Source organism: Clupea harengus, chromosome 10 (assembly GCF_900700415.2).
Source record: "Clupea harengus chromosome 10, Ch_v2.0.2, whole genome shotgun sequence".
Taxonomy (NCBI): Eukaryota; Metazoa; Chordata; class Actinopteri; order Clupeiformes; family Clupeidae; genus Clupea; species Clupea harengus.
The window spans coordinates 30,112,791-30,130,481 of record NC_045161.1 but is presented as its reverse complement, the minus strand read 5'-3'; the positions used below and the strand labels follow the sequence as shown (position 1 = coordinate 30,130,481).

The 17,691-nt window shown below is 40.0% G+C and overlaps 1 protein-coding gene and 1 long non-coding RNA gene across 2 annotated transcripts; one reads left to right on the top strand and one right to left on the bottom strand.

The window, feature by feature from the left end:
• Positions 1-872: 872 nt before the first annotated feature.
• On the bottom strand, positions 873-3,117 carry si:ch211-212d10.1 (duodenase-1). Its single transcript, XM_012815581.3, has 5 exons — positions 2,900-3,117; positions 2,207-2,369; positions 1,839-1,965; positions 1,526-1,753; positions 873-1,338 (listed from the first exon to the last, which is right to left on the bottom strand). The coding sequence occupies exons 1-5, from the start codon at positions 2,949-2,951 to the stop codon at positions 1,189-1,191; spliced, it is 720 nt and encodes a 239-aa protein (XP_012671035.2). The 5' UTR covers positions 2,952-3,117; the 3' UTR covers positions 873-1,188.
• A 795-nt stretch (positions 3,118-3,912) lies between these two features.
• Positions 3,913-6,784, top strand: LOC116222058. The gene is made up of 2 exons (XR_004164440.2): positions 3,913-6,118; positions 6,176-6,784. It is a non-coding gene; the product is annotated as an uncharacterized LOC116222058 (long non-coding RNA).
• The last annotated feature ends 10,907 nt before the right edge of the window (positions 6,785-17,691 follow it).

The following is a 17,691-nucleotide window of genomic DNA, read 5'->3' as shown; positions in this document are numbered from 1 at the left end:
TGAATTCAATCCGGTGGTGGGATGACCAGACCATGTTATAACAACAAGCTGTATGTATTTGGCGTAGATGCATTTGTGAAGTTTGTCTATATACACTTATCATGGTGGTCTAACTAATAATCCCTCAGAACATAAGGGGGAAACATCTTAAGAACAGTGCAGTGTGATGAATGTAGAAATAAGCTCTGATATAAGGGTGAGCAGTGGCGTGTAGTTAAATCCAATGGTGGATTTTGGAAGGGTCTATTTCCTTGTACATCATTTCCTTGTACATGTAATTGCTCCAGTGTCAAACTGTCTTGCCTAAGTGGTAGACCTCACCAAATCTGCATGCTTCTTTAACCATGTGTGTTTGCAGGGTGAAGGTGGTTTTTTATATATATATATATATATATATATATATATAGCCTATGTATATGTGTGTGTAAATTATTGAAGGAGAGGTATTTTAAGTGTTGCTTTTTATTTCTTTATGCTAATTTGTTAGTCATAGATTGTAATTTCAGTTCAGAGAATTGCCGTAGGTAAACCAAGCTTTGTACCAATCCTGAACAAATATCTGGTTCTGGTGTTTTTGTCCCTAGATAATTGTACCCTGAAGTGTTAATTCTAGTGGTAGGTAGGTGAGTCATTTAGGTTCTTCTTGGGCACAGATGGTGGTAATGTGTACCTGTACCTTCACTCATAAAATGACTTCTGACTGATACAATGTAAAATCCGTGGGCAACTTGACTGAGAAACACTAGAGGGCAGTTTCGTCTCATAAAACTGCTGGGGTTTTTTGTATTATTTAAATGGAAACTGAACAGTCCATTAAAGTGTCCCCAATTGTGACCTTTTGTACTGTGAAATAATCAATGAAGACACACTTGAACATTTAAAAGCGGTGTATTATCAAATAAGCAGTGTGTTGACAGGCATGTCTTGAGATCTATGACAACATTTGCCAAGAAGGGCACAAAAGAGGAGCTTAAGTTCTGTAACACATCTGGTATATAGTTCTAAAACAAGATGTTTTGCAGTTGTATGTAAAGTCTGTAGATTTAAGATCTTAAGCAACTTCCTAAATATTTCAGTTATCAAAGCAAAACCACTGGTACTAATATTCTCAGTTTAGTTACAGCAAACTGTTGTTCACATTGGTCCATTCCGTCGATACTGAATACCTATATTGTTACATCTGGGTAGTTAATGGAGAGGAGTCATAATCTGGTTGATCCAGTGGTGGGAGTGGGCAATCCGAGTGTACGAATAGGTATACGTCTTATGGTCTGTGTGGCATGCGGATACCACCCCATACGCCACGTTCCCACAGATGAGTGGGCCTCCAGAGTCTCCCTGTGCAAGGTGAAGATAAAAAGTAATGCATCTGCACTTTAATAGCAACAATCTGATCTTAAACTCATTAAGAGGTTTGAAGCTCTATGATCTTAAACTCATAATAATAATGCATTCAATTTGTAGGGCACTCTTCATTCAGTTGAATCTCTGAGTGCATCAAGAGGTTTGAAGCTCGCTCACTCACCTTATAAGGACCTCTAGGTCCCTTGGTACAGATTGATTTAGAGGTGTCGCAGTTGAGAGAGGGGTCGACCGTAACATTAACCTCTCTCAACACTTTTGAGCCGATTTCATCAAGTGATGTCGCTCCCCACCCTGGCACCAGACAGTCTGTTGTGAGGGCACTCTCATTTTCTGTCTGAGGAAGATGTAGCAGCTTCACCCAGTTGTTGAGAGTAACATTTGGTGAAAGCTGCAATGACATGACGTTTAATGTTATCTAATACAAAGGCATTGTAAGTCAAGGCAACAAACATTTAAAACTAAACAACCGTTACCTTTAGTAGCATGATGTCATTTGCTCTGTCCGAAGAGTATTCAGGATGGACATGTGGTGTACCTTTCAGTCTTGAGTCTGGATTTATGTCAGATGTATTGTGGACACCAGGAAAAATAAGCATTGTACTAAAAAATAAACAAAAAAAACCGCTGTAAACATCTTACTAATACAGGAAGAATGCAACAATACCTCATGTTTCTGCTTTTTGCTATTTATGTTTTTATGATTTTATGTCACTTTGAGAGATTGAGCCACTGTGCCTATAGGTCAAGATCTGTATGATTTTGACTAGTGTGGAGATCTCAGATCGGCTGTTGTGTGAATTTACAATTGTTAAATATAGCCTTAAAAAGCTGATTAACTCACTGTCCTTTGCAATGAGCTGCCGTCATCACAAAATCCTCCCTCACAAGAAAACCATCGCAAGAAGCCCATTGGGAATTCATCTTGTACAGTATGTAAACCATGTAGGGACGGCTGTGGGGTTTTGCTTCATGTCCGCCCAAGATGCTTTCTCTCATGCAGCCCCCTAGACACACAAGCAGAGAGGTTCCAGATTATTTATGCACTTTGGGGTCATTCACAAATACGAAAAACTAAAATGTTGGAGTTATAATAATGTCATTCAACCATGCAGCGGTGAAATCTGATACTGATTGTTAATTTTATAACACGATATACCTTCTACCAAATAACAGTCACCCCTTTAGAAAGATTTCATCGCCTAGAACATATTTTGACAGACAAAAACTTCAAATTTGTAATGTATCTCATTTAAAATAATAAATCTTGTATGTATTTGGTTCTTATAATCTGATTCATACCATTCAGATAATCTGAAATAAGTCACCACCTAACTGCATACAAACCTCGGCTTTATGAACAGACATGAATAAACAGCAGGGATATTGTAGACTCAAAATTCAAGACATTGACTTTTTACATTTGTACAGGATGCTCTTGAGGCTTAACCCTAACCCTGTTGGGCTCTAGGCATGATTGAAATGTTAACTGCAACAACAAAAAATTATGAAGTTGGTATTTATTGAGAGTAATTACCTTGGTTGAAGACAAGCAGCATGGGAAGTAGAGCACTGAGGAGGTGCATCATGACTAGACGTGTATGTGGAAGACAACCACTGACACACCACCTCTGATGTTTGCGTGGCCTTTTTATTGGGTTAGAACTAGGATCTGAAACCTGTTTGTGTTGCACTTCTTGAAGTTAGATGGTGGTTGATAACGATTTTGAGCGCAAAGCACTTATCTCATGTTATCTCAAGACTACGTGATAGACTAGAGCGTTCTATGAAGTAATATACCAGTGCATGTACTCACGGTTCACTGAACAGACGTGTTTGTACATAGACATATACATTAGTCATCGTCGGTCTTGACTCTAGACTGTAATCCATGTACCAATTATCACATATTATTGAGAGCCACTAGTTGTTCTCAAGGGACATTGCATAACAGCTCAAAGAAGCATAACGGCACGAATAAGTCTTCAAGCTTTTGGTTTGGAATTGAGTTTGTTGTCATTGCTTTGTGACCTGGAAAAGTGCACTGATTTCAATAAGTTTTCTATGACTATTATCCTTCTATATCCATAATCTCAAAAAAGTAATAGCAATTGAAAACACAAAGACACCCATACCATTCACAGAGTATTAAGAATCAGTGACTAAGACCCATAACATTCACAGAGTATTAAGAATCAGTAGTAAATGTTTTTTATCCTTGTTGTTTGGTATGCAAATAGCAGTGGGAGATCAGGCCTGCCTGTAAAATCTTTTTTCAGAGTCTAGACAAAAGTATGCTTCCTCCATACCTGAACCACATGCCTTTACTGAATAGTGTGTAACAGGGGGGGTTTGTGAGGAAAACGAGGCAAACCGAATGGGTTTGAAGCAGGAAACTGGAGCTTGAACAGTAATGAGAATTGCAGAAGCAGACCTGAAGAAAGAGTGTGTTGGGAGGTGGTGGGGCTGTCAGCTTTACTGGAACTAGGGGTGTTAAGCTCAGGATGGTTTTGCGATCGGACTTCACTAGATTCAAAAGTAATGACAGCCATAACAGACCCATCAATCACTGTGCAAATTACATGTTTACTAAAAAGGGAAAAAAAACATATAAAGGAACAGAGAAGATTATGAGCTGTCTCACATTACCTCAAAACCAGGCTTGATATGCAAGACCAAGTTCATGGACCTGGAAAGTTTTTAATCTATCCCACATTGTGCAGTAGTAGAGTAGAGTATTTATGCCACTATTGTGCAGTAGCAGTAGTAGAGTAGAGTATTTATGCCACTATTGTGCAGTAGCTGTAGTATAGTATTTATGCCACTATTGTGCAGTAGTATAGTATTTATGCCACTATTGTGCAGTAGCAGTAGTAGAGTAGAGTATTTATGCCACTATTGTGCAGTAGCAGTAGTAGAGTAGAGTATTTATGCCACTATTGTGCAGTAGCTGTAGTATAGTATTTATGCCACTATTGTGCAGTAGCAGTAGTAGAGTAGAGTATTTATGCCACTATTGTGCAGTAGCTGTAGTATAGTATTTATGCCACTATTGTGCAGTAGCTGTAGTATAGTATTTATGCCACTATTGTGCAGTAGCAGTAGTACAGTATTTATGCCACTATTGTGCAGTAGCTGTAGTAGAGTATTTATGCCACTATTGTGCAGTAGCTGTAGTAGAGTATTTATGCCACTATTGTGCAGTAGCAGTAGTAGAGTATTTATGCCACTATTGTGCAGTAGCTGTAGTATAGTATTTATGCCACTATTGTGCAGTAGCAGTAGTAGAGTAGAGTATTTATGCCACTATTGTGCAGTAGCAGTAGTAGAGTATTTATGCCACTATTGTGCAGTAGCTGTAGTATAGTATTTATGCCACTATTGTGCAGTAGCAGTAGTAGAGTAGAGTATTTATGCCACTATTGTGCAGTAGCTGTAGTATAGTATTTATGCCACTATTGTGCAGTAGCTGTAGTATAGTATTCATGCCACTATTGTGCAGTAGCAGTAGTAGAGTATTTATGCCACTATTGTGCAGTAGCTGTAGTAGAGTATTTATGCCACTATTGTGCAGTAGCTGTAGTATAGTATTCATGCCACTATTGTGCAGTAGCAGTAGTAGAGTATTTATGCCACTATTGTGCAGTAGCTGTAGTAGAGTATTTATGCCACTATTGTGCAGTAGCTGTAGTATAGTATTCATGCCACTATTGTGCAGTAGCAGTAGTAGAGTATTTATGCCACTATTGTGCAGTAGCTGTAGTAGAGTATTTATGCCACTATTGTGCAGTAGCTGTAGTAGAGTATTTATGCCACTATTGTGCAGTAGCAGTAGTAGAGTATTTATGCCACTGATCATTTAGGGCCATGGCTTTTATCCTATTTAATGGACAGACTAGGGAAGGGAGGGATCTGTTATCTTACACCTGCTCACTGCTAATTTAGGCTACATTCATCATCATCATCATTGTTTATTCAGGGAGAATTGACTGAGCACAGGGCTCTTTTCCAGCAATGCCCTGATTGAGGCTACATAATACATACAACAATAAATAAACAAACCATAACAAAACAAAACAGACAAAATAAATAAACCAAACACATTTAACAACTCAGAAATTAGGTATAAAATATAAATAAAAAAAATAACAAAGTAAAAAGAATTAAATAACATTATAAGTGGGATGGTAGAGAGTTCTGTTACCTTCACTTCACTGAAGTCACAGTGTCCTTTTGGGATTGACAGTGGAGCTACAGCGAATAACGTGTGTAACACATCCATATGGAAATATAATAATTGTTTTAATGATTTTCTTATCATATTCAAGAAAATGTCACACAATGCTGTTCCAAGCAAAGCTGCCAAAAAGAGATTTATAATCAGAGTTTGATGTATTGTTTCAAAATTAGGCATCACATATAATGTGTGTTAAAAAAGTACTAATGTGATAATATGTTTATCATGTTACAGCAATCATATATATGTACAACTGTGTATTATGTTTCTACTGTTTTGTGTTTGTTTCAGAGCTGATGGATGGCCAAGAAGATGCAAGTTGATGATTTCTAAGGAAGTCATTAGTTTCAAATACCATTTCCTTTCCTGAGGCACAGACACAGTAAAACGTTTTTGTTCTTTTAAACTGTTTCCATGTAACTACTGACAACTCTGTGAGTCATTTTAGTATCTTACATGTTCCTGTATGCTACCCAGTCTATCAATCTTATTAGAAATCTCAACTGTGTTACCAAAGAGGTGAGGGCCCTAATACACAAGTGCTAACCCTAGCCCTAATACACAAGAAGTAAAGAGGTGAGGGCCCTAATACACGAGAGGTAAAGAGGTGAGGGCCCTAATACACAAGAGGTAAAGAGGTGAGGGCCCTAATACACAAGAGGTAAAGAGGTGAGGGCCCTAATACACAAGAAGTAAAGAGGTGAGGGCCCTAATACACGAGAGGTAAAGAGGTGAGGGCCCTAATACACAAGAGGTAAAGAGGTGAGGGCCCTAATACACGAGACCTCACAGTTTGGCTCACTTTGCATTTGACAATTATTGTGTATGTTTTTAGTAATTTCTTTGTATTGTCTTGATAAATTGTCTTGTCCAATGTATCATTGTCACTAGGTATCCAGGTGAAATTGACCTATATTTTAGTAAAACAGTGTTTTTGTTGACCAAAATCATCCTTCTTCTTTTACAATTCATCTGCTTTAGATTCATTTATTGGTTCTGCTTTGACTGTCAAATTACAAAGTATACCCATAGCAATAAGCAGATGTATTCAATTATGTCAGTTAGGAGGCTTACAATGCAGTTAAATAAGTCTCTCCACAGATGTCTTGTGACATTTGCATTTGAAATATTAGCAAAAGTCTGGACTAATCAGAGATTAAATAGCTAAGGCATGCCATAAAATGACAAACGGGCCTCTGTGAGATCATTCCACAACAAACCAAAAAGGATTGGGTATAAAACCATAATTTTTCTTCAAATGTAGGCTTTTAAACAATGGATGGAAACTCATGTCTCACTGTGTGCATCTTCACTATGACGAAATAATGTATAGCATTATGTAGGAACCCTGTTTCATACAATGCCATTGGTAGTTGTAAACAGGTAAAGCCCCTTCCTGTCAGGGCACACAGGGGCATCATTCGTATCATCTACTTCATATACTTGCAAAGTCCAACATAAAGGCACTTCTGTCTTGAGTACAAAATACTATACTTTAAAATAGCATTAGGGTTTGTGGACTAGCACTTGAGGGTTATAAATTAAGCCAGGCTTGATGTTTTGGTCTTAAATTTGAATACCTAAAATGTGGTGTCCAATCCACTACAAATGTGGAACAAATATACATCAGACTAGGGAGTTAGAGAGTTAACAGAAACAAACAGTTAACAGAAACAAAATGTTCTTGACATATTTTATCTTTTGCATCACCAACCTGTCAACCCCTTGCAAAACAGCACATTTTGCTAACGGATGTCATTTTTCCACCACAGATGTAGCAGAAGATGCAATGCTAGATGAGATAAGGGGCTATCACTGCCAGAACCTCACGTATAGCACTTCTGTTTCAGTTTACCATGATGAAACTGGATAAAAACAAGATAGTGGTGTTGGTTAATGTTTGTATGCTTGCTCTTCAGACAGACACATGTGTTCCAGAAATAGAACTCCTTAAAGGTGGGCCTATGTGAAGTAATCGGACCCCCTGAGGGTATACACCCCCATGAATATACTGCTTCTAATGACCTTTGTGGCAGACTGCCTGGTGAAAACAACAGGATCTAGAAATGGTGTCCACAGGAGAGGCCGTGTGAGAGATGTGATGACCACGGAGTATGGCCAAAAAGTAGAAATTTATAAGAAGGGGGTACCTATGTAAGGTGACAGAATCAAGTATTGAAGTCAAGTATCCCTCGTAATCCTATGATCGGGAATTGTAAACAGACCCCTATATTAACATTTTATATTTTATTCACCATTGTTAGGAAAAAGAGGGTAAGTACACATTCAGATGTAGTCTAGACAAATATGGGAACATTTTCAAAATATGAGATGTGGCATCAGTTGAGTTTGTGGAGACACACAGATTGATTGGGTAACAAGTAGTGCCAGGGAAACCGAGAAGCTATTAATATCAATTATTGACAAAGACAGAGTAAGTGTGAAATGCTGGCTGTCAAATCCAAATTATATGCTTCATTAATCGAATAGGCAATGTTTGTCATATGTAGAGAACATGTTTCATATATTTAAAATGCTGCTACCCAAAGTGTATTACATACCATACCATAAACACTAATCATCATGTTCCTGAAAGCTTAGTGTATGTTTTGTCTTTATGTACATTTCTAACTTTCTGGAGAAGGTCATGTTTTTTCTAAGGTTGGTTGACAAACTTCAGCATAACATTTACCACTCAGCATTTTTAGATCACATGTCAGCTCAGACGAAGACAAAAAACATGTGTACTTGGAAAACTGATATTTTACAGACACTGGATTTCTCAGAAGCAGATCCCCTTGGGGTCACCTTCTGGAAAAAAGGTGAAAAAAAAAACCTTTGGTATTTTAGGCACTTAGTAGGATTTTGGCGGTTGGGAGGTGGGGGCAGTAGACCAAGGACAAAAAAAGAGAGGAACGTGTATGACAAAGGAGAATTTATCGTTATAGAAAGGTCTTCTGAGGGGGGGCTGAAAGAAATAGACAGGCTGTGTTGGTCATTAATAGTTCAAGAGGGATGGAGATCTCATCTAAAGGCCCCCACTCACAGTTCTGGCAGGGCAGGGGGCTGCAAGATCACTGAGTGCTTCACCCACCCTCCCCCGACCAACTCTCTGCATAAATCATCCCTCACATTTTCACAACATGCATTTGTAATGGTGTTTTTCAGCCTCTATGCGAGATCACAAATAACAGCGTAGATCACAGTCACACATATTCATGCTATTTCTTACAACCAAAATTGACCAATAACGTGGCTCATTTAGAGATGGATCCTAGTTTTAATTGAGTGAATGGAAAGTGCAAGGATTTCTGTCATCAAACTTTTTTTTCAGATCTGTACTGTGTGGTGAACAACAAAGTGGAGTAATTCAAAGCGTTCCCCTTGAAAAAGAGAAGCTGGGGAGAGATAAAATGTTTAGTACATTTTAAAGTTAAGTCAGAGCCTGGAGCGAATCTTGGATTCTGACAAAGAACTTTTTTCCCATCTACTATTTTTCAGCACCTTGGGAATTATAACCAGTAAGCAGTTTCCCCAGTTAGACTTTAAAACATTGCCAAAATCATCTCATGCAGAGGTCAACTTACACAAAATATAGTGTAATTTTCCAATATTACCCTAATTGTGTTGTAGATGTGAGAGTTGGGTCAGATGACACAATGATTATGGGTGCTGTGGTGGGCCCTTCTCAATGAGACTGTAATTTGTAACATAAAAGTATGGAATAAACCCAACAACACAGTACTTTACTTGGCACATGGTCTGATGTAAATCAACCGGTATTAACCAGGTGACTGTGTGTGCTTGATTACTAAACCTAACCCAACATGTATTAACCAGATGACTGCGTGCGTGCGTGCGTGTGTGTGTTTGATTACTGCTGCAAAATGGGGATGGGGAGCACAAGCGGCTGACGTGTAATTTATTTTATTTATTTTTTTTTGTGTGGTGAGCTGAACTTCTCAGTCAGCTATTGTTTTTGAAGCAATGTCCACTGAGGTAATGTTGTGGCTGGACTTTGGTCCGACTGACTGTCACCATGTATAAGTGCCTAGATATTCAGTTTCAATGGAGGAAATCTCTTTCATGGTGTTCCTCCTAGAGAACCTAAAACCTTTGACCAAAATAATAGCTAGCTGTAGTCTGTACGGAGAGAGTGTGGAGAATCCATTACATTATATCATCTGTAAGAGAAATTCAGCCAGGAGGGCTGTAAAAGCTTTTGGCTGCAACACATCCTCCTGTTTAAAGAAAATGTGTCAGACTCAGCCCTGTCTCCTTTATTGTTTATTTGTTAATATTTTATTCAGACAAATCACTTCTCATCTAATCAAACATTCATACCCTCAGCATCTTCTCCACGGAGGTTTTGATACTGTGTTAAAGTTAAGAAATAACTAACGGTAATGGAAACGACAGGCTGGTTTGTCACTGCATCTTCTGTGCCTGCAACCTGAGGATGACAGCTGTGATGGGGAAAGCCGTCTGGAGGGAGTAATGGCCATTAGTTCCACTGTGAACATCCGAGAGATGGCAGCAGTGAAATGGACGGCTTCCGTTCTGTATTGTCACATATCGGATGTGAGGGCTGACAGTTCACTCTGTAAGATATATTATTGCAATGCTGCCAACCTGTGTTAAGCATGTCTGCCAGGTGAGATAGAGAAGCTTCCTAGCTGCTAGGTCTGTGACATATGACCTTCAAAGAGAATGCTTCTGTAATATCACACACCACAATTATTTAATTAAGCAAATGCATGAGACAGTACAATGTACGCAGGGGCGGCGCCAGGGGGGGGGCTAGGGGGTGCTCTAGCTCCCCCTGGATTAGCCATAGCACCCCCAAGAAAATAATGGTTTATTTATTATTGTTATTTAATTTCATTCTGCGTTATTTATTGTGTGATAATAATATTTAACTCACAAAAGAAAATAATAACAGATTGAAATGAACAGATTGTTTTAGAAACAGAGCAATCATTCTGTCATAACCTTTGACCCAACTTTCACGTCGCAGGCTTGAATGTTGACGTTACCGGACGGTTGAAGGAGAAAGCGAGCTAGTGCGTGGTAGTTTCAAGTGAATATCAACAATGCATCGGTTTTTGCTACCTTAATGTCCATGTTTGGAAGAACCATTAAGAAACAAGAGTGACGTAGAAGAAGAAGAAGAAATGCCAGGGGTATCTGGTGTGTATCATGGTGCTAGCAGCATCAGTGTCGTTAGCATGAACGCTCAGAATGGTCCGAGAAGACCAAAACTCCAGAAATATCCACCTTGCATGTTTGGAGTCCAACAAAGGAGTTTTTGTAAAAGCTGGTTGGGACAGTTTGCGTGGTTGGAGTACAATGCAACTAAGGTATTGTTAGCTGTGTAACATTAATGAAAGCTGTCTGATTTGTTGCATGCATTGATTGCCCTGTGTCGCTGAAGACTCGTTTCGGTTGATTAGCAACGAAGATGCCCTTTTTTGCCGAAGATTTTAACTTTTTGCCTTTTTCCTCTTTTTTGGATTTAAAAAAAAAAATCGCCTTTAAAATATCTGAAACTCTTTAGCCTAAGACAAGCAGTCTGTATGTGTGCTAGGTATACATAAGGTTCTATGTGATTACTGATGATTGTGAACTGAAATAATATATACCTTTTTAACGCATTTCTGACTCTTTGACTGTTTTATTTAATTATATCTGCTATTCCAAGATTAATGTCACTCTATCTGACATGGTAGTGGCCACCTGTCGCCCAACTTTAATCCTCACTACCACAAGTGTTTTAAAGTAAGTTAGGTATTTGGGATTGCGGACTCTATAACATGCTGTATGCCTTTTGTCAGTGACCGTCGCAGATGTGCGCGTCTGTCGGAATAATAATACAATCGGTTTGTTTAGCGCTTTTCATGGACCACAGAGAGCAAACATGTAAAGTTGTTGTAGTAGAGAACCATGTGACACATAGGCTATCATCCTCATTTCATAGCACCCTCACTAAAACGCCAAGCTCCCCCATAGCACCTGCAGAAAAAAATGTCTGGCGCCGCCACTGAATGTACGTCATATGAGTAGCGTGGCGAGCTAGTGCAGAGGGAGGGAGAGGCCAGGTTAAAGGCACCGCACAACCTCCTGTGACCCATACACCGCGCAACCGCCTGTGCCCCATACACTGCACAACCTCCTGTGCCCCATACACTGCACAACCTCCTGTGCCCCATACACGAGAACACATGCTAATACCGGATGTTCCCTGTGCTTCGTTATTGCTCTACTGGAATAAAGACTGACGGCTGTATCAGAAACGTGCCTTTTTTCTTACAGTGGTGTCTTAAATAAGTAGGGCCTACAGCTATGAGTATAATAAGGAGTCATAGTCTAAAAACATTTGAGGTTTCTCTAACAAAAGAGGTGTTAACTTTTTGCATGTGATTTAATCTCTGGACTAGAAATGCTGCTGATAAGAAAAGGCATGTTGACATCCTGTAGCAAAACCACAGCTAACTTGGCCAGAGTGAAATGTCATAGTGAAAGTAATGTTTGTAAATGAAATGGCATTCAGATACATTATTTTACCAAGCTTAAGAAATGTTCACTATGTATGGCCCAAACATGCTTAACAAACATGCTTACTTCAGAGCTTCTTCCTCTCTGGCCATGTCTGTGTAGCACATATTTTCTTGTGGGGCATAGAGGCTGTTGGTTAGACATTTGAAACAAGTTAAAAAAACTTTTATGAATTTTATGAAAGGGTCTGACAGTTATTTTCTACCAACATGGCTTTAGAAATGGCCAGACACATGTGGTGTGCTCTATATCAGAGGAATACAATTACCCAAACCATACTGTACCATATGTGATCCATACTGGGTAGGGCTTCGGGTCTCTATGTGCCAGTGTCCAGTGTGCTTCCCCAGAGTTGGTTGTGAAGAGTTCTGGTACAACTCACAAAAACGAAAAGGGCAGAATTTATGAACTCTCGCATATTGCCTGACCCTGAGACAGACTTGTTTTGACATCTGATTCAACAGGGAGGGAAAAAATGACCCTGACAAGAACACTGAATTTGAGGTAAACTTGGGAAGGGGGGGCAGGTTCATAGCTCCATCATCTCAGAGTAATGTAAACCACAACCCCTGAGAGTGGGTTATCTCTGGGTTTACTTTATGGCTGCCAGAGATGAATGCAGTCAGGCACATGTCCTGTGCCCTGGCTTTAGACTGGAGGTGTTTAAAGATTCCCAGGCCTCAGGACAGGGTGCATTAGCGTGATGTGCAGATGGGGACAAGGCTGGGACTGTGCTGGGGCCCACTGCCCTTAAAAGGTTGCAGGTGGGGACAAGGCTGGGACTGTGGTCTTAAAAGGGTGCGGGTGGAGACAAGGCTGGGACTGTGGTCTTTAAAGGGTGCAGGTGGGGACAAGGCTGGGACTGTGGTCTTAAAAGGGTGCAGGTGGGGACAAGGCTGGGACTGTGGTCTTTAAAGGGTGCAGGTGGGGACAAGGCTGGGACTGTGGTCAGACCCCTGAGCAGCAGACTGGAAACACTGAAATGCCCCTCAGTGGGTCTTTTTAAAACCCAAAGCTCCATTTTATAGGGCCTCTGTAAACTACTCCTCTATGACCGAGATGACTTGGTTTCATTGTGCCAGTTGAATTCCAGACATGTGACGCTAACATTATTGAGACTTTATAATAAAAATACATTCCCATTTTTACCTCCGCCAAGGAGGTTATGTTTTTGGTCTGTCAACAGGATTACGCAAAAAATACCTAGGAGATTATCATCAAACGTGTTGGAGGGGTGTAGCATGGGCCAGGGAAGAACCCCTTAAATGAGGTTCAAGGGCCATATCCAGAATTTTTTTAACATTGTGAGATCTGCATTCTCCGAGTGCCCCTCTTGTTGAACAATGTTTTGAACCTCAGACAAAAGTATGAAAGGAAATGTACATATATTTATATTATATATTTTAACAATTTTCACTGAACTTGTATTTACGAGCAACAGAACTATGCATATAATAATTTTGCCCCCCCCATCCACTCTACAACATTAGGGGTAGAATCTACGCAGATGGACCCACACGCCTGCTGTCTGTGCACAGTTTACACTTTCATTCCCAAACTCTCTGCTGTCCAATCCATTACAGCAGGCAACATCTTGGAGAGCACCACGATGGCGTCTGGATATAATTCTGAGTGATGAGAGGATGAGACAGGAATGCACTGGAGTCTGAGCACCCCAGCAGACCGGCTTCGAACAGAAGAGTGTGCCCGAGGTTCAAGAGTTTCACTCAAACACGTCCTTCTCTCTTTTCAAATCTCCCAAACACATTTATCAATAGCCCATCTGATCTTCCTATTCCAAGGTCAGTCTCACAGTCCTAGCCTTGGCAGTATCTTTCTGCAATTGTCCAATGGACAGTAACAGCTGCATGCCATCACTCACAGTAGAAGAGTAAATGGGGAAAGGGGGAAAACAAAAGAGTTTCAGTGTCTGGATAAAGGACAAGTGGAAGCTGTAAGGTTTTACAAAACGAGATTACTGATTACTGTAAATAGTTTTGTTGGAGATTTTAAACATTATTGTCAAGCCTCAAAACTAAAAAAACCTACAAATACATGCAAGTTGAACGCGATTCAATGTGTTCTTAAAAAAATACTTGCTATTGTATCCTGTGAGGCCGTTGGTTGAGATTTTGGAGAGTTCAGAGCAGGGTTCTGTTTCCTGTGTTTAGTCCCTTTCCACCTAAGTCCATTTGGCTGCATGAGCTGCTAACAGGGAAGGAGAGTAGATAACTCTGTGTTCTTCCAAAACCACAACTTGATCTCACAGATAAAAATGTTGATAGGTTTGTCATTTACCTAAACAATTTTATAAACAATTCTGCCTCTGTTATTTTTACTGATAACTCTACATGAAATGTTGTGGGAACAAAGCATGTCTGAGCAGAAAATGTGGGTTCAATGTGGGCTGTTGTCTCATTGTGGCTCCTTTAATGAAAACCATATTTTTGGAAGGCCATCTAACTCACACTGGCTAGTGAGTTAAGAGGTTTGATAGGGTAACTGCGCAGCTCAGATGAGGACAGTGTTTTTTGGAAACATGTGGAAGCTAATGATGGATGAGCTTAAGAATTCTTGGCAGCCAAATATTTGGTCTGAGCTTTCATATTGAGTCACACGTAGCAGGGGTTCTGAGGCGGCCAAGTGGAGTCTCATCCCACACCAACCAGTTATGAGATAATTTGCAGGCAATAAGATTCATCAATAAATGCTAACTTCTATCTTGCTTTGCAAACTACTCTTGTAATTAGCAATATAGTTTTAGGTTTTTACTTATAATTTAGGCCTCATTTACCTCAAAGGTTGGGAAAAGAAGAATTATATGCAGTCACATTAAACACCTGATAAAGCCTAACACTGCAATGTTGAAATGGCAAGTTGCACAATTTTATGTTTCCTCTCATGTCGGGTTTGCCTAGATGTGGAGATAAACAGTGTGTTTGGATAGGGCCTACATTGCATAACCTACCAATAAGACATTGTTAAAAATGAGATCAGGTCTAAGCATGCATGTTCATATTTTAACTCTTTTGAATTCGTTAACCTATGCCAGATTAATTCAGGAATCGTGCATTGTGGGAGATTTAATGAGATAATGAGACAAGTAATGACTAATGCGCTGAATTAAGTTAATAGCACATGACGGAAAATGCTTGACCACGTTGTCTGCCAATTGTTGTCCTAATTGTAAAACTTGCCTGGTGTTTGTCATATTGGGAAGGACTTGCTCAAATTAGCCCCTTAAACCCAAAGAGCATAATAAACACTGCAATTTGATAGACTTAATAGGTTCATTTCAGTAACAGATACTTGCATCTGCCAACGATGGGTCACCAGCCAGAGGGATACCTCCGTGTTGAGGTGTTTCAAATACCATCTGAGGAACAACTTTCCGCCCTCACAAAAGCTCGGATATATTGCATCTGATATCACGTCATCCGTATTAATGTTGAAACCCGGCGTATAAACACAACTTGTATGTCACTCCCATTCATTGTTGCCATAAATACCCATACATTCGATGTCAAACTACATTAAACTAGCATACCAAATTTTACGATATTAGCCGAAGCAAGTGTAAAACGAGTGACGGGCTCATTCATCTGGTTAGTTGGACACCTCTTCCGCTATGAGATCGCCTGCATCCCATTGCTAGACTCTAGCGCGTAGGCTATTAGGTTCTATCTTTCGTTTATCTACATGAAACGGTCACATAATGTAGAATTTGTGCATCGTTTACCTAACTTTTTTTGATACCCAGTGCATATGGCTTCAGCAAAAGAGAAATCCGCAGCTAGTGACGATTTAGTGTGGCGGCTAATCGGCCCAGTCTCCGACCTCTCTAATCGAAAATGCTGTCTGATTTATTCTTCTTTCGGTCACAATTCGGATGTTTGCCTCTTTCATGTTAAAGGGGAATTCTTTGCAATGGATGCACGCTGCTCTCATTCGGGTAGGATAAAGTGTGAAGTTACTTTCATATCACTTTTAACACCATGCTTTCCTCCTTGCATTTGTCGCCCAGGAAACCATTACATAATTTAAAACAGTTTAAATGAAGCTGCCTTTGGTTCTAACATGAATCGATGGGAACGGCATTACATGCCTGACTTGTACGCATGCTTAGTATCTTTAAGCGAATTGAGTTAGAAGTGAGCATACGGGTGTTTTTCTAACAATAATAACCTACGTCACGTCTGAACGGGATAGTAGCATCACACGTCCGTATCTTTTCCCCAATATTTTGTCCAGAATTGAAAACCATTTCAAACTTGATAAAGCAAGGGATATGCCGACAGTATCCTCGCATTATGTGTAAAGTAGGTGGGCTTTCTTTTAGGCCACCAACCTAATACAAAGTGTCACAGATTACAGATACAGATCGACAGCCCAGGTTTTTATTATCCACATAAACCATTTTCAATTTCTGTCAGCAGGCGGCTCTCTAGTAATATGAAATAGCCTACTAAGCAAGCTCACAGCTTAGCCTAGCCACTACCGGCCTTGGTAAAGTGGTAAGGGCTTATTTATCTTCACACACCATGTCCATTACAGTAGCTCATGTCAATTTACTTAACCAATTCGTCTCTGCAGGGGGACCACTTTACGATGGAGACATTGAGGAAGCAGATGGGGCCCTGCAAGTCTTCTGTCCATGGCATGACTATGATTTCAATCTCAGAACAGGGAAGTCAAATACTGGGTTACAGGTGAGTGGAATGAGGCTTGCCATCTCCTCAAAGGGAGACAGGGAGTTGGTGGGCCTGTGTCTCCATATCTTTCATATCTTCCACCTATTCCCCTTATCCTAGTTATTCCTGATTCCTACAGTTCCCAAGCAAGACCGGCCCTTTTTTGGGGGTTGATCTGTTATGGTGATTTCTCAATCTGTAGGCCTATGTAAAACAAAAACAAAAACGTAAAATAACTGTATTTTGCTACAATAACCACTCATGAAATATCTGCAGATCTATGCTTTAGCTAGTGTAAACATTACTCTAACATGTGCAATTGATAAATATTTGTTCTTTTAAGTGGGTGACCACAGATTTTATTTATGAAAATGCAACACTATTTTCATGATATTGAGCTCTTGAAGCACAAAAACACGAAAGTAGAAATTTCTTTTACATTGATCCTTTTGAAAGTCCAGTAAGTCAGCGCTGTCTGCTCATAACTGGCTCAGACTTCTTTTCTGCGGTTTGTGTGTGTTTGTTTTAGCAACAAGTGCATGAAGTCAAGCTGGAAGATGCCAGTGTCTTCGTGAGACATGCAAGTCTTCTCTCGCTGAAACCCTTCCCTCTGGGGTCGAAGGACTGAGTTACGGCTGGAGGCGTGTGAAACGGACTGTTTGTGCACATGGAATCTCCTATAATCACACTTCTGCTTATAAGATTGATGGTAAATTGTGGATACCAGAGACAGGCCAGGCTGTGTCCATGCTTTTCCACTCAGATCTGGTCAAAATCACTGGAGACGTCTCAAAGGAAAATCTTGGTGTCTTTTTTTTCCGACTCATGCTCAGTCTGTAGCCCTGG

Bases quoted from the DNA above. Each gene is read 5' to 3' on its own strand.
- si:ch211-212d10.1 (XM_012815581.3), bottom strand. From the start codon at position 2,951: ATGATGCACCTCCTCAGTGCTCTACTTCCCATGCTGCTTGTCTTCAAC. The intron at 1,754-1,838 runs GTAACGGTTGTT...ATGTCATTGCAG, and splicing joins ATGACATCATGCTACTAAAG to CTTTCACCAAATGTTACTCT. The intron at 1,339-1,525 runs GTGAGTGAGCGA...CACCTTGCACAG, and splicing joins GACCTAGAGGTCCTTATAAG to GGAGACTCTGGAGGCCCACT.